Below are 27,635 nucleotides of genomic sequence, written 5' to 3' on the forward strand. Positions count from 1 at the left end.
ACTCATGCTGCCAAACATACCCTCATAAAACAGACTGTCCTACCATCATTGACTTCTGCGATGTCATTTACAAAATAGTCTCCAACACTCTACTCAGCAAATTGGATCTAGCCTGGAACACAAAATTTGACCTTTATTTACCTAGGCAAATCAGTTAAGAACGAATTGTTATTGACAATGACAGCCTAGGAACAGTGGGTTAACTGCCTTGTTCAGGGGCAGAACAGATGTATACCTTGTCATCTCAGGGATTCTAGCAACCTTTTGGTTAATGGCCCAACGCTCTAACCACTAGGCTACCTGCTGCCCCATAGTTACTAGAACTACAACAAAAATGCTGTTAGTTGCAGCTGAGATGCTGCTTGTATTCTACACAATGTATAGTCCAATATTTACATGTCTTTTGGGTTAGGGGGATTATGGGCAAGTGTTTAAATTTTGCAGTATTTTGCAATCATAATACGAGTCTGTCAACAGATGCGATGTGTGTTTAGCGGGAATGTGCGCGTGTTTGAGTGACTGCATGTGTTAATCAGGATAAACAATTAGTTAGAAAGAGAACTCAACGTTGTCAAGGGCGTCATCAGAAGCAGACCAAGGTACAGCGTGGGGAGCGTAAATATTCCTTTTTATTTTGGAATGACGCCAACAAAACAAGAAACAAAACGAACAACCGTGAAGCTTACAGGGCTTTAGTGCCACAAATAAAGTTAACTACCCACCAAGACAGGTGGGGAAAAAGGCTGCCAAAGTATGGTTCCCAATCAGAGACAATGATAGGCAGCTGTCCCTGATTGAGAACCATACCCGGCCAAAACAAAGAAATACAAAAACATAGAAAATAGAACAGAGAATGCCCACCCCACATCACACCCTGACCTAACCAAATAGAGAAATAAAATGGCTCTCTAAGGTCAGGGCGTGACAAATGTAATGATAATTACAATATTTGTGAATTTTATGAATAGTATATCCAATGGAAGTTGAAACTTAACTGGAGATATGGCAAACACGCAAGACAAATTCGTTATGAAATTAAGTTATCGTTACATGACATTGTGTTTATGGTAAATGGGGGACAAACCATAATGTTGTTCAATAATTAAACACAACATGTGTTATTAACATGTCATTGGACACAAAAGGCAACGGATTGTAGGAATCACCCACCTGTCTTTATACCCTCTGCTGAGACAGAAGAGCTGAATCAACTGGGTTAAATTAGAATCACTCAAAGATGATCATAATAACAGAAAGAGCTGAGTCAACTGGGTTCAATCAGAATCAATCAAAGATTATCATAATAACAGAAAGAGCTGAGTCAACTGGGTTCAATCAGAATCAATCAAAGATTATCATACTAACAGAAAGAGCTGAGTCAACTGGGTTCAATAAGAATCACTCAAAGATTATCATAATAACAGAAAGAGCTGAGTCAACTGGGTTCAATAAGAATCACTCAAAGATGATCATAATAACAGAAGAGCTGAATCAACTGGGTTCAATCAGAATCACTCAAAGATGATCATAATAACAGAAGAGCTGAATCAACTGGGTTCAATAAGAATCACTCAAAGATTATCATAATAACAGAAGAGCTGAATCAACTGGGTTCAATAAGAATCACTCAAAGATGATCATAATAACAGAAGAGCTGAATCAACTGGGTTCAATAAGAATCACTCAAAGATTATCATAATAACAGAAGAGCTGAGTCAACTGGGTTCAATCAGAATCACTCAAAGATTATCATAATAACAGAAGAGCTGAATCAACTGGGTTCAATAAGAATCACTCAAAGATTATCATAATAACAGAAAGAGCTGAGTCAGCTGGGTTCAATAAGAATCACTCAAAGATTATCATAATAACAGAAGAGCTGAATCAACTGGGTTCAATAAGAATCACTCAAAGATTATCATAATAACAGAAGAGCTGAGTCAACTGGGTTCAATAAGAATCACTCAAAGATTATCATAATAACAGAAGAGCTGAATCAACTGGGTTCAATAAGAATCACTCAAAGATGATCATAATAACAGAAGAGCTGAATCAACTGGGTTCAATAAGAATCAATCAAAGATTATCATAATAACAGAAAAGGCACACAAAGAATTAGTCATGGTGTCACATTCTATCACTGTGCATACTATTCATGATGTCATACACTTGTCTCATCTCTCCTTTGTGGATACCCTCGCTGAAGTGTAAGTCACACCAGTGTAGATGCCGTTGGATGGGAAGACCAGCTGACTGCCATTCATGCAGGTGACTTTCACTGTGGCCCTGTAGTCGAGGTCGATATTTGCTCTCCCCACTGTGATCTCAACATCCATGGTCTTCCCTGGCGGGATCTTCAGGTTGATGGTATCTGATTCTGTTATGGTCTCTGTCTTCTCCAAGCTGGTGGAATGCTCCACTCCCACGGTCAAGCTGAACCCTGATGACACCTCGACCAGATCCGGGATCCCTGCTTTGACCGACACATTCAAGGTGGATTCTATCTTGTTGCTGACGGACCAGGAGGAAGTCTTGGTCAGGGTCTTGCTGTATGCAATGGACTCTTCTTGAACCAATGAAGTGTCATTGTGGTAGGACACGGATTTCACATATTCTGGGGTCACCTAAAATCAACACACACACAAAGATACAAATTGTTCAGACAAGACAAAGACAATTTTAGAAGTAATCATCAGTGAGGAACTGATCAATAGATTTTTAAAAAGCCAACAATAGTAACTAATGTGTCTGTATGTGTGTGTGACTGTCCTAGAAATGAGATGCCTGATGAATGTCGACCCCCATTTTTGGATTATATGTTTAAAAGTGGACAGCCCCCTTAATGTTAGAGCATCGGTAGAGTATTCCTGAGCTGTCTACACACACCTGGGGTTTGAAGAGGGACAGGGTGGGATACTCCATGTCAGTCATTACGGACGACTTGACGGTGTTGATGAAGAGGAAGCCCATGCAGTCGATGTCCGAGCCAGACCTGCCCTGCAGCCCCAGGCAGATTCCGGACCCCACATCTATGGTGTACTCAGTCTTCAGTCCCCAGCTGGTCATTTTTTCAAAGAACTCCCTGTTCTCACTCGTCGTGAACTTGATGGCACCCAGACGTGTGCCGGCGCCGTTACCCCACAGAGACAGCTTGGTGATGCGCTCACCGAGGTTGAACTCAAACTCACTGAAAGTGTTAGCCTCTCCAAAAGTCGCTACTTTCCCATCGGTCAGCTCCGCCCGCACAGCTTTCACCTGCCAGCCTCCCACCGCCACTCCGATCTTCTTGAGGGTGGCACCGTTGTTCATGCCGTGGAATTCAAATGAACTGCCTCCTTGACCACCTATAAGTTCCAGTGTGGTTGCCATGTTCAGTATGTGTGTGTGCGTCACGTAACCTGAAATACAAGTTTGTACAGATACATTTAAGAAACCTCTAACTCAAACTCAGATCTGATTCATAAATTCGAAGCACCAAAAGTAAATTAAAGAACAAGATGAAAGGATCAAACAATAACCAAGGGATATAATGACTCATGGTAGGAACTAGAGGTCAAGCAACACATCAGTCTAGGGCAGGGCTCTCTAACCATGTTCCTGGAGAGCTACACTCCTGTAGGTTTTCACTCCAGCCCCAGTTGTAACTAACCTGATTCAGTATACCAAAAAGTTAATTATTAGAATCAGGTGGACTAGATTGGGATTGTAATGAAAAAATACAGGACGGTAGCTCTGGTCTAGGGTGAGTAAATCGCTGCACAATCCTCAAGTCACTGAGAATGACGTGTTCTGTTATTGCTCCTAACTCCTCCTTGCCCTCCTCTGATCGTTCCATCTCTATTCGTCTGGAATCTATCACACCCATTCCTTCCTCCTCAGCTACGGACCTGAGTCACCATGGAGTCCCTCTCCTACTCCCAGCACCTCCCCACTCTACCTCCTGCTCAACACCATGGAGTCCCTCTCCTACTCCCAGCACCTCCCCATTCTACCTCCTGATCAACACCATGGAGACCCTATCCTACTCCCAGCACCTCCCCACTCAACCTCCTGCTGTTTCTTCCTGATCAACACCATGGAGTCCCTCTCCTACTCCCAGCACCTCCCCACTCTACCTCCTGCTGTTTCTTCCTGATCAACACCATGGAGTCCCTCTCCTACTCCCAGCACCTCCCCATTCTACCTCCTGCTGTTTCCTCCTGATCAACACCATGGAGTCCCTCTCCTACTCCCAGCACCTCCCCATTCTACCTCCTGCTGTTTCCTCCTGATCAACACCATGGAGTCCCTCTCCTACTCCCAGCACCTCCTCACTCTACCTCCTGATCAACACCATGGAGTCCCTCTCCTACTCCCAGCACCTCCCCACTCTACCTCCTGATCAACACCATGGAGTCCCTCTCCTACTCCCAGCACCTCCCCACTCTACCTCCTGATCAACACCATGGAGTCCCTCTCCTACTCCCAGCACCTCCCCACTCTACCTCCTGATCAACACCATGGAGTCCCTCTCCTACTCCCAGCACCTCCCCACTCTACCTCCTGATCAACACCATGGAGTCCCTCTCCTACTCCCAGAACCTCCCCACTCTACCCCCTGATCAACACCATGGAGTCCCTCTCCTACTCCCAGCACCTCCCCACTCTACCTCCTGATCAACACCATGGAGTCCCTCTCCTACTCCCAGCACCTCCCCACTCCACCTCCTGCTGTTTCTTCCTGATCAACTTGGTGACTTATATGTAATGAAACATATTGTTATGTAAGTGAACACATCTCTATGCACTTATAAAATTATTTCATATGTTGCTATAATTAGGAATACTCATGAATAATGATGAGTGCACATTTTATAGATGCTACATCAGTATATGATACCCTGCCCTATGATGATGAGTATGAATGTAATAGATGCTACATCAGTATATGATAACCTGCCCTATAATGATGAGTATGAATGTAATAGATGCTACATCAGTATATGATACCCTGCCCTATAATGATGAGTATGAATGTAATAGATGCTACATCAGTATATGATAACCTGCCCTATAATGATGAGTATGAATGTAATAGATGCTACATCAGTATATGATAACCTGCCCTATAATGATGAGTATGAATGTAATAGATGCTACATCAGTATATGATAACCTGCCCTATAATGATGAGTATGAATGTAATAGATGCTACTTCAGAATATGATACCCTGCCCTATAATGATGAGTATGAATGTAATAGATGCTACATCAGTATATGATAACCTGCCCTATAATGATGAGTATGAATGTAATAGATGCTCATCATAATATGAGGTGTTTATGGTGCTGAAATTCACCTTTCCAAAAAACGTTGCTGCTTTGAAATATCTGAAAGAATAAAGATTGACATGACTTAATATAGAACAATATTCTTTAGGACAGAGGCTGCACTATTCACAGGTATGTACTCATTTATTATAATATAGAACAATATTCTTTAGGACAGAGGCTGCACTATTCACAGGTATGTATTAATTTATTATAATATAGAACAATATTCTTTAGGACAGAGGCTGCACTATTCACAGGTATGTATTAATTTATTATAATATAGAACAATATTCTTTAGGACAGAGGCTGCACTATTCACAGGTATGTACTCATTTATTATAATATAGGACAATATTCTTTAAGATGGGCTAAAGTATTCACAGGTATGCATTAATATATTATAACATAAAACAATATTTTAACACAGGCTTTAGTATTTACAGGTACGCATTAATATATTATAATATAGTCCAATATTCTTTCAGACAGGCTTTAGTATTCACAGGTATGTATTAATATATTATAATATAGTCCAATATTCTTTCAGACAGGCTTTAGTATTCACAGGTATGTATTAATATATTATGACAGTGTCTAATATAGAACAGGGTCTGTTAACTTTATCAAGTGTCTGTCCAATTAAAACTAACCATCATATTTAGTCAAGTAACACCTAAAACATGAATCATTCAAACTTCATTATTGAATGTAGATCCAAAATTAACCTTGATTTCAAATGGTTATTAATAATAATGACCAGTAAGTCAACTGTTTCATCATTTAGGAAGCATTTGTTCCAAGAAATGTGCAGTTAATTAGTAGTCAAATCAACATTAGTTCAAAATTTTTTCACTTAGCAAGATGAGTTGTTAAGATTTGTTTTTACTAGCATACAACACGTATGCAGGCCTCAGATTCAAAGATGGAAATAAATTCTCTAATTTAATTTAAGTAAGCTTCCATTTTAAAGCTGCATTACGTCAGATTTATTTTTTAATTTGGTGAAATTGTCATCACACTGTCAGCTATCAGTATGTAAAATATTCAAAGAGAAGATCCAGCTTCTTTGATTGTCCTTCACTCTGCAATCACTCTGAAATATCATTCCAGCCAATCGTGTCCCTAGTAGGGAGGTACCTAATGTGCACAAATAATTTGATTTAAACAGATAAATATACATGATGAATTATATCAATTTCATTATTTGGGATTTATTAACATTTATGTCTGCAGGCAGAAGGCACAGAAAGCGAACGAGAGTGTGTGTGAGAGTTGAGTCCCTCCCCTCCTGCTCAGCTGCTGCAGGGTCTATCGCTGCACACAGAGGAGCAGAAGTTGGAGCCAGTTAAATGTTTGTTTGTTGGTAACGTTCCTGTTTATGCATTACATTTAAATTAAGGATAACGAAGTTGGTAAAGTGACTGAACAAAGCCTGTTTTTTGCCTGAGATAGACCAGTCACCTACGTTGAAAATGACAGCACCCAATGCTAGATGTGTCAATCAGTGTATTGAAGATGAAGAGACAGCTTGATGTATAGGACTACACTCAACAGTCTACTCACCTCACATTAAACATCATACTAACATCATACTTTTGAATTCAAAACAGAACAATAGGAGGCTGAAGTCAACCATGTGAAAACAAGGCCACAGTAAACATGTCGTCCCCCACGAATGATGCACCGCCTCCTGGGCCAATTGACTGATGCAGTAACCACTATTTATTTCACGATGGCACCGGAGGGAAGGGCTGCCGTCTTATCATCTCTCAACCAACCAAGCTATTTTGTTTGTTTTTACATTATGCTGCTGCTGTTATTTGTTATTCTTATCTATTACTTTTTGGGGGTTTTTTTACATTTTTGGGGGTATTTTCTTAAAACTGCATTGTTGGTTAAGGGCTCGTAATTAAGCATTTCACTGTAAGGTGACACCTGCGCATCTGACAAATAACATTTGATTTGATTTGGGCCAATTTAGATATTGCGTGTGACTAACAAATTGCAGTTAATTGCCATAGCTCCCACATTGGGCAAATCAGTGTAATTTTGTAAATGTTGGATCTCTATGGCAAGACGAATCATTCACCCAAGCTTTGTCACAATCAGCCCAGTGCTCTCAGATATGTTGTTTTACCTACGTACAAACAAACATACCAACAGACAGACAGAGACAGATCCGTAGTCCCCTCCCCAATGTAATATTGGGGGACAACAAGCCCATACCATGCTTGTTCAGCTAAACTTTATAACTGATGTAGGAACTGTTTCAGAGTATAGGAAGCATTTGTTCGCTGAAATGTTTTAATAAGTTGGTCAAAATAAATATATAGCTCTCAAATATTGCTCATATAGCAAGATGAGTTATTTCGGGACATTGTGTACTTACGTACAATGTTATGCAGTCCTCAGTGTTAAGGATGGCTATTGAAGATCTTGATGGAAGAAAATTGATTGGTTCCGAGATTCCGAGTGATGTTCAGTTGTTTAACATCAAAGATGCAACAGTGGAATACGTGTCTCTGGAGTGGAGAAACACTCTCTTATAAAGCAGCAAAACTCCCCTCATGCCAATACAATGATGTGCGTCAGTAGTTTTCTAATGAAATTGACACAAACCCTTTGACCCTGATTAAGACATTGTACACTTCCTCTTCTTGCTGGAAGTGGCGACACATATTGGTGGTTTCCAGTCACTTGCCAAAACATGCTCAAATGCAACAACACCTTTCTCTACTCATACTATACACTCTAAGAAGAAAGGTTCTATCTAGAACCTAAAATGGTTCTTTGGCTGTCCCCATGGGAGAAGCCTTTGAAGAACCCTTTTTGGTTCCAGGTAGAAACCTTTTGAATTCCATGTAGAGTTCTGCAAGGAACCCAAAAGAGTTCTACCTGAAACCACAAACAGTTCTATTTGGAACCAAAAATGGTTCTCTTATGGGGAGATCCTGATAACCATTTTGGATTTTTTTTTTCTGAGACTGTAGTTTTTTCATCAACACATTCTACAAGTTTAAAGCCTATGTGGTGGAAAATGTCTTAAACTGAAGACATAGTAGTGAATTGTACAAGCTGTATGCATTCTCTGTTCTGTTTATCATGGTTCGTGAAGGTGACTGGGTAAATACACAAAGGGACACGATCATAACCTCCCCCTCAGATGAATTGGTAAATGTCCAGTATATGTTCTGGAAGTTAAAATATGAGACCTTGCTCAATTTCTTTGTGAACTGAGCCCACATGATAACAGCCAGTCGCATGCAGGAATTAACCCGCAAATCATACTTACATTTCCAAAAACCTGTTTTTACTTTGCCCCTTCAGAGCTTCAGTAGACCTATACCAAGGTTTGTAAACCTCTCTGTACATTAACCTGTTTGGGCTGCAAACCCGATGTCGGAACGAAAATGACAACAGCTGCAGGGCGCGAAATTCAAAATCTATTTTTTTTTAATATTTAACTTTCACACATTAACAAGTCCAATACAGCATTTGAAAGATAAACATCTTGTCAATCCAGCCAACATGTCCGATTTTTTAAATGTTTTACAGAGAAAACACCACATATATTTATGTTAGCTCACCACCAAATACAAAAGTGGACAGACACGTATGAATATGATTATGATGTATGAATTATGATTCAAGTAGCATGCACAAGCCAACCGAAATAAACTAAAACCAACCTAAAGAACCCAGAAAAAACTACCTCAGATGACAGTCATATAACATGTTACACAATAAATCTATGTTTTGTTCATAAAAAGTGCATATTTTAGCTATAAATCAGTTTTACATTGATGCTACCATAAATGCTACCACATAGCTACAGTCTGAATCCAGACGGGAGTAGCCAGAGAAAATACATACACCAACGTCGACTACTAATTACACCTCATAAAACATTTCAGAAAAAGATATGGTGGATAGCTAATGAAAGACAGATATCGTGTGAATAGAGCCAATATTTCCGATTTTTGAAGTGTTTTACAGCGAAAACACAATATATCGTTATATTAGCTAACAACATAAGCTAGCATAAGGCAGCATTGATTCTAGTCAAGCGCTAGCCTAGCACAGTTAGCACAGTTAGCATTGAACAGTTCGACAGATATATGAAAAAGCATCCCAAATTGGGTCCTTATCTTTGTTGATCTTCCAACAGAATGTTGTAACGGGGTCCAATGTCCAGTACAGTCTTTAGTTGGGTTCCAGAACGAAATATTTCCCTCTTTGGTTAGCAAGCACCACGGATGTGCGGCGCTAAACTTTCTGTCTTCAAAACATTCTTCCAAAACATCACGTCTAAAGTCCAGAATAAATTGCAATAATATAATTAAAGTATATTGAAAAAACATACTTTAGGATGATTTTGTGACATGTATCAAATAATATCGAAGTCAGAGATCATATTCACCTTTATCGACCTTCTTCCAGTAGCCGAGACCAAATTCTGCCTCGCGCCCGGAATTTTTTTTTAACTGCGCAGGTCTCACAAGAAGGTGTGGTATTCAGTCCATGGACGAGATATTCGACTCCTTTCAATTCTCACTTCCGCATTACACGCTGATGAAGGCGTATGACGTGTTTCTACGGTCCTAAGTGTAATGACCTTTTATAGACAAGGTCTTAAAGAGACACATCGCATTTTGGAAATCTCAATTCGGCTGGGAAAATGGCTGTAAAAATATTTCTGTTCGACTTAGAGAAATAATTCAAACCTTTTTAGAAACTATAGACTGTTATCTATCCAACAGTAGTAAATATATGCATATTGTAAAATCAAAAATTTCTTAAGAGGCCGTTTGAAAATGTGCACATATTTTCCAGTTTTTTCAATATTCACCCTGCAGCCTGAAGAAGTTTTAAACAAATAAAGATTGCTTCATTTGCTTTGAGATTCTGAGTCCTTGGTGGTAAATTTCCACCTCAATTCTGGCATCACAAACTTATGGTTGATTTGTCTGTGGTGGTTCAGCAGTGAAGCTCTGGCTGGGAACACCAGTGGGGTTTCTTTCACCCTGATTAACACATTTTTATTGTGCTAATCATGACAAATGTGTGTGTTGGAAATTGAACATCAGGGACACCTGAAGTCCATATTAAATTATGACATTATCAGTTAACTGGAGATGTTAAAGCAAACACGTACAGGTGTGCGTAATGAGGAAGTCCAGGTGTCCATAATGATGTTTGCCAGGAATGGTGGTTAGTTGACCGGCGACGTGGAGTGCTTTAGAGGGGGAGAGGGAGTATACCCCTTGCGGGTTCGACGTGGGTTCGATGTCAGCATCTGACGCAAACCCGATGAACTTGGTCATGAGTCCGCCATTGGTGGCAAATGACAAGGTGAAAAGTTCAACTAAGAACTTAACTGAACATGAGATTTTCCTGTGTGGCTTGGGTGATTCACCAGCTGACACTTACCGCCCTCCTCTGATAAGGGGTGTGTGCCTAAACGGCACTATGGTTGAGGATGCCATACTGGCAACCTGGTTGGAAAAATCTGCAATCAGTATGTAAATATTCAACGCAATTTCGAAAACGGCTAACTGCAATCCACTTGTGCCGAAAACATTCAGATTTCCACTGGGAAAGACTCCCCAGACGATACTCACCGCTATAGGGGTGTGTGCGCTATCAATCTGCATTGGAACCAAGGAAGTATCTCACTACCAACTGGTTGTCGCAGACCTCCCACATACATTCTATGTGGGAGCAGAAATGTTGGTAAGATTGGGTGTTAAACTCAATACCATGCACCAAGTTCTTCGGTCTTTGGCGCAGCCAGACCAACATGCCTTGTCTTTCGAACCGGTGCGAATGGCAACCGGGCAGACTATTCCTGAAGCTTGCAAGGTGATAACTGAGTCCGTCATGGGGATTCTAGGCAAGAACCACAGAGGTTTCTGTAAGACTGAACCTGGCGCCCGGATACCGGATGGAAGGCACCACTGCGTTCTTCCATCCCTATCCCCGCAACTATTCGGCTTGGGGCTAACTATCAATGGCAACCCGCTGTTGGAACTAACCGCTAGATCCACTTAAACAAACAACAACACAGAGTTACACATGGAATAAACAACATACAGTCAATAATACAATAGAAAAAGTCTATATACAGTTTTTGCAAACGAGGTAGGATAAGGGAGGTAAGGCAAAAAATAGGCCATCGTGGCGAAATAATTACAATATAGCAATTAAACACTGGAGTTTTAAGGGAGGTAATGTAACGCTCGTCGTCGGGCGAAAGAGAGGAGGACCAAACTGCAGCGTGGCAAGTATTCATTATTTTAATGAAAACGAAACTCGAACAAAACAACAAAACTAACGATAAACGAGAATGACACAAAACGAAACAGTCCTGTCTGGTGACATACACATAGACAGAAAATAAACACCCACGAAACACAGGTGGAAAAAGGCTACCTAAGTATGATTATCAATCAGAGACAACTAACGACACCTGCCTCTGATTAAGAATCATACCAGACCAAACGCAAAAACCAACATAGAAAAACGAACATAGATAACCCACCCAACTCACGCCCTGACCATACTAAAACAAAGATTTAACAAAAGAACTAAGGACAGAACGTGACAGGTAAGGTAATAAATAGGCCATTGTGGCGAAATAATTACAATATAGCAATTAAACACTGGAGTGATAGATATGCAGAAGATGAGTGCGCAAGTGGAGATACTGGGTGCAAAATAAAAATAAAAAAGAGCAATGTTGGGATAGGGTAGTTGGATGGGCTATTTACAGATCAGCTATGTACAGGTGCAGTGATCTGTGAGCTGCTCTGACAGCTGGTGCTTAAAGCTAGTAATGGAGATATGAGTCTCCAGCTTAAGGGATTTTTGCAGTTCGTTCCAGTCATTGGCAGCAGAGAACTGGAAGGAAAGGCGGCCAAAGGAGGAATAATCTTTGGGAGTGACCAGGGAAATTTACATGCTGAAGCGCGTGCTACGGGTGGGTGCTGCTATGTTGACCAGTGAGCTGAGAAAAGGTGGGGCTTTACCTAGCAAAGACTTATAGATGACCTGGAGCCAGTGGGTTTGGCGGTGAATATGAAGCGAGGGCCAGCCTACGAGAGTATACAGGTCGCAGTGGTGGGTAGTATACGGGGCTTTGGTGACAAAACGGATGGCACTGTGATAGACTGCATCCAATTTGCTGAGTAGAGTGTTGGAGGCTATTTTGTAAATGACATCGCCAAAGTCAAGGATCGGTAGGATAGTCATGCCGTCACCACCCGGTGAAGACCTGTACAATGTCCCCGAACCATATCCTGGTTTCCATGCACAGGTAGTACAACTACTGTCGGAGGCTGACGGTCTTGTCAAGGACATGGAAAGGCATCAGTTGAGAGAATTGTTTAACAAACACAGTGAGATCTGGTTGACAGACTCACTGGATTGCGGTGTTATGGGCATTCATGCGGTGCGTATTCCTACGCCACCCGGAACATCTCCTACATTTGTGAGACAATACAAAATTCCGCTCGCAGCATACACAGTGGTACAAGAGATTATCGACTCCCTATTAGCTAAACGGATAATCAACGAATGTAACAGTACGTACAGTGCTCCCGTGTGGCCTGTTCTGAAACCAACGGGTAAATGGCGTCTTACCGTTGACCATAGACAACTCAACAAACTGGTCATGTTGTCTTGTTGTCCAATGACACAGCTTGTGACCAACACAAGTTGGCTTTCTCGTTCTCGAACAAGCTCTTCACATTCAATTGTTGCCCGTTTGTTTATGAGAACTCCCCCTCAGAGTTAAACATTTTCCTGCACAAGGCAATGCCAGATGCAGCGTCCAGGGGTACGATAATCTATGTGGACGACGTTCTCATGAGAAGTGAGACTTGTTCACATCACCTCAACAAGATGGACCATGTTCTTACCCAACTCGGGATCAAAATCGACAACATACAGTGAAGCTGGAGTGCGCCAAATTCAAATTACAAAATTGTAATATTACACATTCATGAACATACAAGTGCAAACATCATTTAAAAGCTTAACTTCTTGTTAATCCAACCACGTTGTCAGATTTCAAAAAGGCTTCACGGCGAAAGCATACCATGCGATTGTCTGAGGACAGCGCCCAGCATACAAAAGAATTAAAAACATTTTCCAAACCAGCAGAGGGGTCACAGAAGTCAGAAATAGCGATAAAATAAATCCCTTACCTTTGAAGATCTTCTTAAAATTGCAATCCCAAGGGTCTCAGCTACACAACAAATGGTTGTTTTGTTCAATAAAGTCCTTCTTTATATCCAAAAAAAGTCAGTTTAGTTGCCGTGTTTGATTCAGTAATCCACCCGTTCCACTAGTTCAACATGCATACAAAGGAATCCCAAAAGTTACCAATAAACTTCGTCAAAACAAGTCAAACAATGTTTCTAATCAATCCTCAGGTACCCTAATATGTAAATAAATGATACAATTTAAGACGGAATGTAGTATATTCAATACCGGAGATAAATAACCAGGTGCACACCCTCATCCACGCGCGCCACAAGACTACAGCCAAAATGAGAGCCACCTTGAAAAACTACAACTACTAAATCATTTTTCAAAAAACAAGCCTGAAACCCTTTCTAAAGACTGTTGACATCTAGTGGAAGCCATATGAACTGCAATCTGGGAGCTATTTATTTGTGTATCCAACAGAAAGGTGTTGAAATGGACAGTGACCATAAAAAACAATTCTGGATGATTTTCCTTGGGTTTTCGCCTGCAATATCAGTTCTGTTATACTCACAGACATACAGTTTTAGAAACTCCAGAGTGTTTTCTATCCAATGCTACCAATTATATGCATATCCTAGCCTCTGGGCCTGAGTAACAGGCAGTTTACTTTGAGCACGTCATTTATCCGAACTTCCGAACACTGCCCCCTAGCCCTAAGAGGTTTTAGGTCAATTATTTGTAGAGGCTCCTTTGGCGGTGATTACAGCTGTCTTTCTGGGTAAGTCTCTAAGAGCGTAGCACACCTGGATTGTATAATATTAGCCCATTATTTTTTGAACATTCGTCAAGCCCTGTTAAGTTGATTGTTGATAATTGCTAGACATCCATTTTCAAGTCTTGCCATTGATTTTTAAGCTGTGACATTCAATGTCGTCATGGTAAGCAACTCCAGTGTCGATTTGGCCTTGTGTTTTAGGTTATTGTCCTGAAGAAAGGTGAATTCATCTCCCAGTGTCTGTTGGAAAGCAGACTGAACCAGGTTTTCCTCTAGGATTTTGCCTGTGCTTATAGCTGTATTCCGTTTAATTTCCCTCCTAAAAAACTCCCTAGTCCTTGCCGATGACAAGTATACACATAACAGGATGCAACCACCACTATGATTGAAAATAGGAAGAGGGATATCAGTGATGTGTTGTGTTGGATTTGACCCAAACATAACACTTTGTAATCAGGACAAAATGTTCATTTCTTGCCACATTTTTTGCAGTATCACTTTAATGCCTTGTTGCAAACATGATGTATGTTTTGGAATATTAGTATTCTGTACAGGCTTCCTTCTTTTCACTCTGTCATTTCTTTTGGTATTGTGGAGTAACTACAATGTTGTTGATCCATTCTTAGTTTTCTAATATCACAACCATCAAGCTCTGTAACTGTTATAAAGTCATCATTGGCCTCATGGTGAAATCCCTGAGCAGTTTCCTTGCTCTCCGGAAACTGAGTTAGGAAGGACGCATGTATCTTTGTAGTGACTGTGTGTATTGATACACCATCCAAAGCCTAATTAATAACTTCACCATGCTCAAAGGGATATTCAGTGTCTGCTTTATTTTTTATTTTTTACACATCTACCAATCAGGGTCCTTCTTTGAGAGGCATAAGAAAACCTCCCTGGTCATTATGGTTGAATCTGTGCTTGAAATTCACTACTCCCCAAATACAGGTGTGCCAGGCTTTTGGCGTCATACCCAAGAAGACTCGAGGCTGTAATCGCTTCCAAAGGTGCTTCAACAAAGTACTGAGTAAAGGGTCTGTAAATGTGATGTTTAATTTTTTTTTTTAACACATTCGGGTTAGGGTTACATTTCTAAAAACCTCTTTTTACTTTGTCATTATAGGTGTTGTGAGTAGATTGATGAGGGGGGGGACGACGACAATTGAATCCATTTTAGAATAAGGCTGTAACGTAAAACAATGTGGTTAAAAGTGAAGGGTCTGAATACTTTCTGAATGCACTGTATATAGTGTATGTACAACACTGCTAAGACTATCAGGTCCCTCACGGAGAATGTCATCTATCGGTGTGTTGTTGTTGTTAGGACTCAAACACAAAGGACACAGCACACCAAGAATTGGTCTAGGAGTCATATTGGGATATTGTTTCAATCTATCATGGTTTTTTCTCACTCACAGAGTTCTCAGTGTTCTCAGAGTTCACAGTGTTCTCAGTGTTCTCAGAGTTCTCAGTGTTCTCAGTGTTCTCAGAGTTCTCAGTGGTCAGTGTTCTCAGTGTTCTCAGTGTTCTCAGTGTTCTCAGTGTTCAGTGTTCTCAGTGTTCAGTGTTCTCAGTGTTCTCAGTGTTCTCAGAGTTCACAGTGTTCTCAGTGTTCTCAGTGTTCTCAGTGTTCTCAGTGTTCTCAGAGTTCTCAGAGTTCTCAGTGGTCAGTGTTCTCAGTGTTCAGTGTTCTCAGTGTTCTCAGTGTTCTCAGAGTTCACAGTGTTCTCAGTGTTCTCAGTGTTCTCAGTGTTCTCAGTGTTCTCAGTGTTCTCAGAGTTCTCAGTGTTCTCAGTGTTCTCAGAGTTCTCAGTGTTCTCAGTGTTCTCAGTGTTCTCAGTGTTCTCAGAGTTCTCAGTGTTCTCAGTGTTCTCAGTGTTCTCAGTCTTCTCAGTGTTCTCAGAGTTCTCAGTGGTCAGTGTTCTCAGTGTTCAGTGTTCTCAGTGTTCACAGTGTTCTCAGTGTTCTCAGTGTTCTCAGTGTTCTCAGTGTTCTCAGAGTTCTCAGTGTTCAGTGTTCTCAGTGTTCAGTGTTCTCAGTGTTCTCAGTGTTCTCAGAGTTCACAGTGTTCTCAGTGTTCACAGTGTTCTCAGTGTTCTCAGTGTTCTCAGTGTTCTCAGTGTTCTCAGAGTTCTCAGTGGTCAGTGTTCTCAGTGTTCTCAGTGTTCTCAGTGTTCTCAGTGTTCAGTGTTCTCAGTGTTCACAGTGTTCACAGAGTTCTCAGTGTTCAGTGTTCTCAGTGTTCAGTGTTCTCAGTGTTCACAGAGTTCACAGAGTTCTCAGTGTTCAGTGTTCTCAGTGTTCTCAGTGTTCACAGTGTTCTCAGTGCTCTCAGAGTTCAGTGTTCTCAGTGTTCACAGTGTTCTCAGTGTTCTCAGTGTTCTCAGTGTTCTCAGAGTTCAGTGTTCTCAGTGTTCAGTGTTCTCAGTGTTCTCAGTGTTCAGTGTTCTCAGAGTTATCAGTGTTCTTAGAGTTCTCAGAGTTTTGATAGCTCTCAGTGTTCACACGGTTTTCAATGTTGTCAATGTTCTCAGTCTTGTCAATGTTCTCAGGACTGACTACTTATATACTGGCAATTTCAGGCCTCTATGGAAATATCTGTTTATACTTCAATCTAGATGGGGCAACAATTTCAAACTGGTTGCATCACCACTTGGTTTGGCAACTGCTCGGCATCTGACCGCAAGGAAGCTACAGAGGGTAGTGCGTATGGCCCAGTACATCTCTGAGGCCGAGATTCCTGCCATCCAGGACCTGTATACTGGGCTGTGTCAAAGGAAGGCCCAAAAAATTGTCAAAGACGCCAGCCACCCAAAACATAGACTGTTCTCTCTGCTTCCACATGGAACGCTGTACCGAAGCGTGAAGTCTGGGACCAAAAGGCTCCTTAACAGCTTTTAACCTCAAGCCATAAGACTGCTGAACAGTTTATAAAATGGCTAGAATGAATATTTGCACTGAAACCCTTACTTTATTTGTATTTATTCTTATTTTTTCCACTGACTCTCTAGTACAGGCTCGATGTACACTCAGTGAACTCTAAACACACACTCACACGCACTACTGTACTCACACACACACACACACACACACACACACACACACACACACACACACACACACACACACACACACACACACACACACACACACACACACACACACACACACACACACACACACACACACACACACACACACACACACACACACACACACACACACACACACACACACACACACACACACACACACACACACACACACACACACACACACACATTCCTTCACACTCTTCACATACACTGTTGGTACTCGCTGTTATCTATGAATAATCACTTTACCCCTACCTACCTCCAGTTAACTGATAGTAAATCATGTTTCATTTAATACGGACTTCAGGTGACCCTGGTGTTGAATTTCCACCACACACAGTTGTCATGATTAGCACAATAAAATGTGTTAATGAGGTTGAAGGAAATGCCACTGGTACAATTTACTGCTATGTCTTCAGTATAAGACATTTTCCACCACATGGACGCACCTTGCCTATGGAATAGCTTGTAGACTAAACTTAAACTTGAGACTCTTGTCCCCCTTGCCCATTTTAAATATTTATTGGAGAATTGTTATTTTTGTATTCCTTGTAACTGTTTCATGTAATGCAAGTTCTTGTGCTGTTAGGGGAATAACCTGCGTGTAAATGCAATCTGTTGCTGTATTTTTTTGTGTTATCTGTGATTGTTTTGTTTGTCTTGTTTAGTTTTTTAATCATTGTACCTAAACTGTATGTGTAAACATGTATACGCAGGGCCCAGCTGTAAAAGAGACCTTGGTCTCAGTCTGTGTTCCTTGTTGAAGTAAAGGTATGATATTAATACACTTATAGGATGTTTTGATGAACAAAACTACAGTCTTAGAAAAATGGATTCCAAAACGGTTATCCGACTCGCCACATCGGAGAAACATTTTTGTTTCCAAGGTGAACCCTTTGTGGTCGCAGATATAACTATTTGGGGTTACTTGTAGAACTCTCTGTGTAAAGGGTTCTACATGGAACTCAAAAGGGTTCTAATTGGAACCAAAAGTGTTCTACCTGGATCCAATAAGGGTTCTTCAAAGGGTTCTCCTCTAGGCACAGCTAAAGAACCATTTTAGGTTCTAGATAGAACCTTTCTTTCTAAGAGTGTATAGTATGAGTAGAGAAAGCTGTTGTTGCATATTAGTGAACGTGTTTAGGGTAGTGACTGGAAACCACCGATATGCTCTCTTACTCAAAGAGCAAGAAGAGGAAGTGGTGCCAAGAGTAGTTGAAACTGTTGATACATATTTGTCATGATTAGCACAATACAATGTCTTAATCAGGGTCAAAGGGTTTGTGTGAATTTCAATAGAAACTACTGATGCACATCATTGTATGGACGTGGGAGGAGTTTTGCTGCTTTATGAAAGAGTGCTTCTCCCCTCCAGAGACACGTATTCAACTGTTGCGTCTTTGGTGTTAAACAATTGAACTTCACTCTGAGTCTTGACTCTTAAACAGGTTTATTGCATATTCAATCAGACATATCAGTTTACTTCAATTACTATCTTCTATAGTCATCCTGAACACTGAGGCCTGCATATCGTTGTATGTAATTACACAATGTCCCTACATAACTCATCTTGCTATATGAGGAAATATTTCAGAGCTACATTTTTATTTTGACCAAATAATGAACAAAACATACATATATATATATTTAGCTTCCTATATTCTGAAACAGTTGCTTAATCATTTATAAAGTCTAGTTAATCAAGCATGGTATGGGTTTGTTGTTCCCCACGATGGAATTGGGGAGGGGACTACGGATCTGTCTCTGTCAGTATGTTTGCTTGTAAGTTAGTAAAACAAGATATCTCAGACAGCACTGGTAATATTTTGACTAAGCTTGGGTGAATGATTCGTCTTGCCATAGAGATCCAACATTTACAAAATTACACTGATTGCTCCAAGGTGGGAGTTATGGTAATTAACTGCAATTTGTTAGTAACACACAATAAGTCAATTGGCCCAGGAGGCGGTGCATCATTCGTGGGGGACGACATGTTTACTGTGGCCTTGTTTTCACATGGTTGACTTCAGCTTCCTATTGTTCTGTTTTGAATTCAAAAGTATGATGTTAGTATGATGTTTAATGTGAGGTGAGTAGACTGTTGAGTGTAGTGTTTTACATCAAGCTGTCTCTTCATCTTCAATACTGTTACGTTCCCCAGTTTTTGAGTTGTGGGTTTGTGTATATGTATATTTCAGGAAATGGCTTCCTGGATTCCCCCAAGCAGCTGATTGGTCAGCCCCAGTGCAGATTGGAGCTCTGATCCCGCCCTCTCGTTAGGGGATACAGCTGTCGGCAATTACAAACTCCTTCTGCAGCTTTATAAGCCAGTGTTCCTTTGTTAGGAAGAGAGAGCTTCTTTGATGTCCTGTGTTGCTCAGGGAGAGCTTCTTGGTACGTCTTGTATTTTGTAGCTGGTCCTGCAGACGTATGTCAAAAGGACTGTTTTTGGTCATTGAAATTGTTCACTTTACTTTATTATTCAGTCATGTTTTAGGTGTTACTTGACTAAATCTGAGGGTTATTTTTTTTTTTTTAATTGGACAGGAAATTTAAAAGTTTGACAGACCCTGTTCTATATTAGACATTGTCAAAATATTTTAGTACATACCTGTGAATATGCTAGCCTGTGTTAATAAATATGGTTATATATTAATTAATAAAATGCCATCTTTATTCTTTCAGATATTTCAAAGCGGTAAGGTGAGTTCCAGCTCCATAACCAATTCACATTCTGGTGTGGAATCTGTAACATTCATATTCATCATGATTCTTTGTAAATATAACAACATCAGAATGCACTTCTACTTAAAGTTAATAGAGATGTGCTCACTTACACAACAATGTTTCATTACATATAAGTCACCATGTTGATCAGGAAGAAACAGCAGGAGGTAGAGTGGGGAGGTGCTGGGAGTAGGAGAGGGACTCCATGGTGTTGATCAGGAGGCAGAGTGGGGAGGTTCTGGGAGTAGGAGAGGGACTCTGTGGCTTTGAATGTCTGAATCAGTTCCTTGAGTTGGAGGTTTCTTAAATTGATTGGTACAAATTTGTATTTCAGGTTACGTGACGCGCACACACATGGCAACCACACTGCATTTGATCGGTGGTGGAGGAGGCACTTCCTTTGAATTCCACGGCATGGACAACGGTGCCACCCTCAAGAAGATCGGAGTGGCGGTGGGAGGCTCGCAGGTGAAAGCTGTGCGGGCGGAGCTGACCGACGGGAAAGTAGCGACTTTTGGAGATGCTAACACTTTCAATGAGTTTGAGTTCAACCTCGGTGAGCGCATCACAAAGCTGTCTCTGTGGGGTAACGGCGCCGGCACACGTCTGGGTGCCATCAAGTTCACGACGAGTGAGAACAGGGAGTTCTTTGAAAAAATGACCAGCTGGGAACTGAAGACTGAGTACACCATAGATGTGGGGTCCGGAATCTGCCTGGGGCTGCAGGGCAGGTCTGGCTCGGACATCGACTGCATGGGCTTCCTCTTCATCAAAACCATCAAGTCGTCCGTAATGACTGACATGGAGTATCCCACCCTGTCCCTCTTCAAACCCCAGGTGTGTGTAGACGGCTCAGGAAAACTCTACCGATGCTCTAACATTAAGGGGGCTGTCCACTTTAAAACATGTAATCCAATATGGGGGTCGACGTTCATCAGGCATCTCATTTCTAGGACAGTCATGCCTTATGTTTAATTGCCTTGGTCAGTAAAATAGGCCTAACACCTTTTTTTTAAATGTTTTTTACCTTTACTCGTACGCATCAGTCCACGATAGCAAGCACACACACCTGTTATTATTGTTGGCTTTCTAAAAATCTATAAGTTATTAAATTGTCTTTGTCTTGTTTGAACAACTTATCTTTGTTGGTTTTAGGTGATCTCAGAAAATGTGAAATCCGTGTCTCACCACAACGACACCTCCTTGGTTCTAGAAAAGTCCATTTCATACAGCAAGACCCTGACCAAGACTTCCTCCTGGTCTGTCAGCAACAAAATGGAGTCCACCTTGAATGTGTCGGTCAAAGCAGGGATCCCAGATCTGGTCGAGGTGTCATCAGGGTTCAGCTTGACCATGGGAGTGGAGCAATTCACCAACCTGCACAAGACAGAGACCATAACAGAATCGGGTACCATCAACATGAAGATCCCACCAGGGAAGACCATAGATGTTGATATCACAATGGGGAAAGCGAATATCGACCTCGACTACAGGGCCACAGTTAAAGTCACCTGCATGAATGGCAGTCAGCTGGTCTTCCCATCCAACGGCATCTACACTGGTGTGACTTACACTTCAGTGAGGATGTCCACAAAGGAGACATGAGACAAGTGTGTGACTTTATGAATAAAAAGTGCAGTAATAGAAATTGACACCGTTACTGATTCTGTGTGCCTTTTCTGTTATTATGATCATCTGTGAGTGATTCTAATTGAACCCAGTTCTTTGTCTCAGAAGGTACAACAATAGGTGGATCTTTCCTACAATCCGTTGCCTTTTGGTCCATTGACATGGTAATAACACAATGTATGAATTATTGAACAATATTAATTTAAAAATGTTTTATATGTTTAGACCCCCATTTACCATAAACAATTATGTAACTAACTTGATTTCACAAAATTGTTCTTGTATGTTTGCTATTTCTCCAGTATAGTTTCACTTCCATCGGACATTTCATAACATTCGCAAATATTGTAATTATCATTACATAGGAATAATCAAACATTCTTTATGCTTAACACATGCAGTCACACACGTGTGCACATTAACGCTACCCCCACCAAATCTGTTAACACTCATATAATGAACAATTTAAACGCTTTCCCCCATAACTCGATGTAAATATTGGACTATTCATTGTGTAGGATACAAGCAGCATCTCAGCTGCATATCAGTTACAACTATCAGCATTTTTGTTGAAATTCTAGTAACTATGGGCCAGCAGTTAGCCTGCGTTGGGCCATTAACCGAAAGGTTACTAGATCAAATCCCAGAGATGACAACGTATAAATCTGTTCTGCACCTAAACAAGGCAGTTAACCCATTGTTCCTAGGCCGTCATTATCGATAACAATTTGTTCTTAACTGATTTGCCTAGTTAAAAGGTCAAATTTTAAAAGACGATTTGGAACTATCCAAATAAAGTGAAACAAGTTGAGCATCTACAGACTCAACTGATGAGCATGTTCAGTGCATTTACTAACACAAACTCTGTAGTTATTCAGTGGGACTATTTAAATTGTATTTAACCTTTAACTAGGCAAGTAAGTCAAGAAAACTATTACAATGGCGGCCTACCAAAACGCCTCCGATGGGGGCTGGCATTACAAATATAAATTATATTAAAATATAGAACAAAATAGACATTACAAAGCAGCCACAACTGTCAGTGAGTGTCCATGATTGAGTCTTTGAAGAGATTGAGATAAATAACATGAAAGACTTTAAATTTATATTCATTAATCACTAAACATGCAAATCCTGGAATTAATTAAATTACCTTTTGATGCTGGAGCACCTGGGGGAAACACTGAACAATAATATAAATCACCATGTAAAGTGTTGGTCCCACTGCATCACCTGGGGGAATACACTGAACAATAATATAAATCACCATGTAAAGTGTTGGTCCCACTGCAGCATCTGGGGGAATATACTGAACAATAATATATATCACCATGTAAAGTGTTGGTCCCACTGCATCACCTGGGGGAATACACTGAACAATAATATATATCACCATGTAAAGTGTTGGTCCCACTGCAGCATCTGGGGGAATATACTGAACAATAATATATATCACCATGTAAAGTGTTGGTCCCACTGCATCACCTGGGGGAATACACTGAACAATAATATAAATCACCATGTAAAGTGTTGGTCCCACTGCAGCACCTGGGGAATACACTGAACAATAATATAAATCACCATGTAAAGTGTTGGTCCCACTGCATCACCTGGGGGAAACACTGAACAATAATATAAATCACCATGTAAAGTGTTGGTCCCACTGCATCACCTGGGGGAATACACTGAACAATAATATAAATCACCATGTAAAGTGTTGGTCCCACTGCAGCACCTGGGGGAATATACTGAACAATAATATAAATCACCATGTAAAGTGTTGGTCCCACTGCAGCACCTGGAGGAATACACTGAACAATAATATAAATCAATATGTAAAGTCCCATGTTTCATGTCCTGAAATAAAACATCCCAAAAAAGTATTTCTCTCAAATGTCGCTGTTATGCATTTTCCCTTTGCCAAGATAATCCATCCACCTGACAGGTGTGACATATCAAGAAGCTGATTAAACAGCATGATCATTACACAGGTGAACCTTGTGCTGGGGACAATCAATGGCCACTCTAAAATGTACAGGATACAATGCCACAGATATATGAAGTTGAGGAAGAGTGCCATTTCACATGCTGAACGCAGGAATGTTCACGAGAGCTGTTGCCAGTGAATTTAAATAGTACAGCTCTGGCTTTAGAATCCTAGCTTCTCTGTCTTCAACATTTTACATTTACATTTTAGTCATTTAGCAGACGCTCTTATCCAGAGCGACTTACAGTAGAGTGCATACATTTTATTACATTTTACATACTGAGACAAGGATATCCCTACCGGCCAAACCCTCCCTAACCCGGACGACGCTATGCCAATTGTGCGTCGCCCCACGGACCTCCCGGTTGCGGCCGGCTGCGACAGAGCCTGGGCACGAACCCAGAGACTCTGGTGGCGCAGCTAGCACTGCGATGCAGTGCCCTAGACCACTGCGTCACCCGGGAGGCTGTGATTGTAAAAGATAAGGAACACAGAGGATGGTACCGCCCCTATTGCTGTTATCAGTAACAGAGACATTAGCTACGCCCTGATCAACCTATACTCCTGTGATCATTCATGAAGAACCGATAGAGCAGATAGATGACAGGAGAGAGGGGGGGTGATGGAGGAAGAGAACCAAGTGTTAGTTCTTAAACATGATCACTTTGTAATAGTACTTTTAATCACCAAATGCATGAATGGAAAGAGTAGAGCTGTAAACAAAAGGTTTGCCACAAAACTAAACCAAATGAATCGGCATGTCTCATACATTTATGTTCCTTTTCACGGTTGAACAACAATAGAAATAACAGAGAACTTTGCTACACTGATCAAAGGTCTTCCACTGCAAACAGTTTTAATCGGTGACTCATTGGACCTTTTTAACATTAGAGATCAGCTCTGTGACAACGATATTCAATGAAACGTAGATGAAAGGAAAAGCATGAGTAAAATGTCTTTTAAGTGCAGCTACATGAGGATATAACCTACATACAAATAGGCTACACATCATGTGGGCTACAAAAGACCTATGAAGTGTTACAGCACCATCTAGTGGTCATATAGCTACATCCACTAAGTAGAAACACTATGAGTGAATAATTGTTGTGAAACCATAGCAACGACGCAACATATTCTAAATGAAAGGGTTCTTTGTTTAAGGTCAGCAGGGAGTACAGTACTATCATTTGACCTCTCTGAGGAAAAAGCACACAGATTAACAATTCAATGCAATAAGATTAATGTCCTGTCAAATTATTTCTGGTAGTTGAGTTGTCAATGTATGGAAAAATTGATTTGATCGGTACTGTGTAGGCGGCTAGGAATTATGTGAAATATAGCCCCTTACCTTTACCCTCTTATAATGATTATCTATTGTCTCTATTGTCTCTACTCTACTGGTCGAAAGCCAGGAGTCTCTATTATAGGGGAACTTCAATGGATGAGAGGAGAGGACTGGTCCTAAAATATTCAACTGGAATCATTCCTTCTAATGGCCAGAGCCGTGCTAGTTCAGAGATAAAGGGTGTGTGTGAGAGAGAGAGAATGCTGGAGAGTCTGTATAAACCCCCCAAAAACTGTACATCAAACCCTCTAGACCACAGCTTTTATGGCCACTACACTTTGCAGAGTGGAAGTAGAGTTGTTTATGGTTTATGTAACAACACACTGGATTTGGTTGTTATTAACACTGAATGTAATGCCAAGCTGACTGTTTCCCCAACGTTTGGCACCTTGGAGGAATAACTGACATTTATTTCCTCAGTAATCATTTGAACTGTCTTGGTGAGAGGAAGTAGGGTGTTGCTGAGAAGGTTTTAACAGCCTTGTTCAGGGTCAGAAAGACAGGTGTTGATGAAGAAAGTTAAATAGTACAGCTCTGTCTTCAACGAAGGTGTGATTGTAACAGGTAAGGAACACAGAGGACGGTACCGCCCTTATTGCTATTATTAGTAACAGAGACATTAGCTACGCCCTCATCAACCTATACTCCTGTGATCAATCATGAAGAACAGATAGAGCAGATGGACGATAGGAGAGAGAGGGGATGATGGAGGAAGAGAGAACCAAGAATGGGGTGGGGGGATGATGAATGATAACAGTTTACGCACGGCTGTGGTCACGGCAGTGGCTGGCTGGGTCGTATGTGGGTGGGTGAAGGCGTTGGCTGTTGGCAAACCCCAGGTCCGCCACAGGTCTACCACAGGGACCATCTTGTCTGTGCCAATAGATTTGTATGTGTCCCAAATGACACCCTATCACTTATTTAGTGCACTACTTTTGACCCATAAGAGAGAATAGGATGTCATTTGGGACACAACGCCAACTCTATTGGCTCAGACAATAGAAAAATTAAATTAAATAAAAATTGTAAAAACATTACGATACATTCACAGATTTCACAACACACTGGGTTCCCTCAGGCCCCTACTCCACCACTACCACATATCTACAGTACAATATCAATGTGTACGTGTGTGTGTGTTATCGTGTGTGTGTATGCATGTGTCTGTGCCTATGTTTGTGTTACATCACAAGCCCCCGCTGTTCCATAAGGTGTAGTCAGTTCCATGTAGTCATGGCTCTATGTAGTACTGTGCACCTCCCATAGTCTGTTCTGGACTTGGGGACCGTGAAGAGATCTCTGGTGGTATGTCTTGTGGGGTATGCGTGGGTGTCCGAGCTGTGTGCTAGTATTTTAAACAGACAGCTCGGTACCTTCAGCTTGTCAACAGCTCTTACAAAAACAAGTAGTGATGAAGTCAATCTCTCTTCCACTTTGAGCCAGGACAGATTGACATGCGTGTCATTAATGTATAGCTCTCAGTGTATTTTTAAGGGCTAGCCGTGCTGCCCTGTTCTGAGACAACTGCAATTTTCCCAAGTCCCTCTTTGTGGCACCTGACCACACGACTGAACTGTAGTCCAGGTGATAGTGTTATTAAGAAGTCAGAGCAGCTCTTTATTACGGATCAATATCAATATCAATATATCAATATATCAAATACTGTTGTATCAATATGTTTTGACCATGACAGTTTACAATCCCGGGTTACTCCAAGCAGTTTAGTCTCCTCAACTTGCTCAATTTCCACATTATTCATTACGAGATATAGTTGAGGATTAGGGTTTAGGGAATGATTTGTCCCAAACACAATGCTTTAGGTTTTAGAAATATTTAGAACTAACTAGAGAGAGCAAACTTAAATTCACACAGGACACCAGATATAACAGACTGACCCTAGACAGGAAGGGTCGGGAGACACTGTGGCCCCATCCGACGATACCCCCGGACAGGGCCAAACAGGCGGGATATAACCCCACCCACTTTGCCAAAGCACAGAAGCGGTACACCTATTGAGTGTTGCTGCTGTTGTCTCTCTGGCTGCAATTATAGTCATCGCCACTGGAGGGCACTAAGATATCACCCTTCTAAAGAATTCTGAGCATAATTTTCATAATACCACCTCTTTGAGTGGCACGCAGTGGTCTAAGACACTGCATCTCAGTGCAAGAGGCGTCACTGCAGTACCTGGTTCAAATCCAGGCTGCATCACATCCGGCTGTGATTGGGATCCCATAGGGTGGTGCACAATTGGCCCAGTGTCGTCCAGTTTTGGCTGGGTTAGGCCGTCATTGTAAATAAGAATCTGTTCTTAACTGACTTGATTGATAAAATTCAAATAGAAAAACAAATGTAATTGCACAGAGAGATAGGAGTAAACTATATTCCAATTGAGTCTGGGTTTAATTGCATGTGTAACAACATTTATTTACTACTTTTGTAAACATCCATTGAGTGTAATACTCTGAGTGATAATGAAAGTTCCGCCATATGAATAAAAGTAATTTCCCTTCCTCTCTGGCTCCTACCTCTTACCTCAGACAGTTACTCAGG

At 41.0% G+C, this 27,635-nt stretch overlaps 2 protein-coding genes across 5 annotated transcripts; one reads left to right on the top strand and one right to left on the bottom strand.

Moving 5' to 3' along the window:
* Window positions 1–611: 611 nt before the first annotated feature.
* On the bottom strand, window positions 612–7,886 carry LOC129861311 (aerolysin-like protein). 4 transcript variants are annotated; one of them, XM_055932622.1, is made up of 4 exons: window positions 7,707–7,886; window positions 5,340–5,370; window positions 2,887–3,398; window positions 612–2,624 (listed from the first exon to the last, which is right to left on the bottom strand). In XM_055932622.1, the coding sequence occupies exons 3-4, from the start codon at window positions 3,367–3,369 to the stop codon at window positions 2,175–2,177; spliced, it is 933 nt and encodes a 310-aa protein (XP_055788597.1). In that variant the 5' UTR covers window positions 3,370–3,398; window positions 5,340–5,370; window positions 7,707–7,886; the 3' UTR covers window positions 612–2,174. The 4 variants fall into 4 exon arrangements, with proteins under 4 accessions (XP_055788597.1, XP_055788595.1, XP_055788596.1 ...); XM_055932620.1 differs by having other exon boundaries at window positions 7,703–7,886; XM_055932621.1 differs by lacking the exon at window positions 5,340–5,370.
* Window positions 7,887–19,752: 11,866 nt separating this feature from the next.
* On the top strand, window positions 19,753–21,777 carry LOC129860328 (aerolysin-like protein). The gene is made up of 4 exons (XM_055930646.1): window positions 19,753–19,788; window positions 20,080–20,097; window positions 20,456–20,958; window positions 21,277–21,777. Exons 3-4 carry the CDS (start codon window positions 20,476–20,478, stop codon window positions 21,724–21,726), a joined length of 933 nt encoding a protein of 310 aa, XP_055786621.1. The 5' UTR covers window positions 19,753–19,788; window positions 20,080–20,097; window positions 20,456–20,475; the 3' UTR covers window positions 21,727–21,777.
* The last annotated feature ends 5,858 nt before the right edge of the window (window positions 21,778–27,635 follow it).

This window comes from Salvelinus fontinalis, chromosome 8 (assembly GCF_029448725.1).
Source record: "Salvelinus fontinalis isolate EN_2023a chromosome 8, ASM2944872v1, whole genome shotgun sequence".
In the NCBI taxonomy this organism is placed as follows: domain Eukaryota; kingdom Metazoa; phylum Chordata; class Actinopteri; order Salmoniformes; family Salmonidae; genus Salvelinus; species Salvelinus fontinalis.

Bases quoted from the DNA above. Each gene is read 5' to 3' on its own strand.
- LOC129861311 (XM_055932621.1), bottom strand. From the start codon at position 3,369: ATGGCAACCACACTGGAACTTATAGGTGGTCAAGGAGGCAGTTCATTT. The intron at 2,625-2,886 runs GTGTGTGTAGAC...TGTTGATTTTAG, and splicing joins TGTCCCTCTTCAAACCCCAG to GTGACCCCAGAATATGTGAA.
- LOC129860328 (XM_055930646.1), top strand. From the start codon at position 20,476: ATGGCAACCACACTGCATTTGATCGGTGGTGGAGGAGGCACTTCCTTT. The intron at 20,959-21,276 runs GTGTGTGTAGAC...TGTTGGTTTTAG, and splicing joins TGTCCCTCTTCAAACCCCAG to GTGATCTCAGAAAATGTGAA.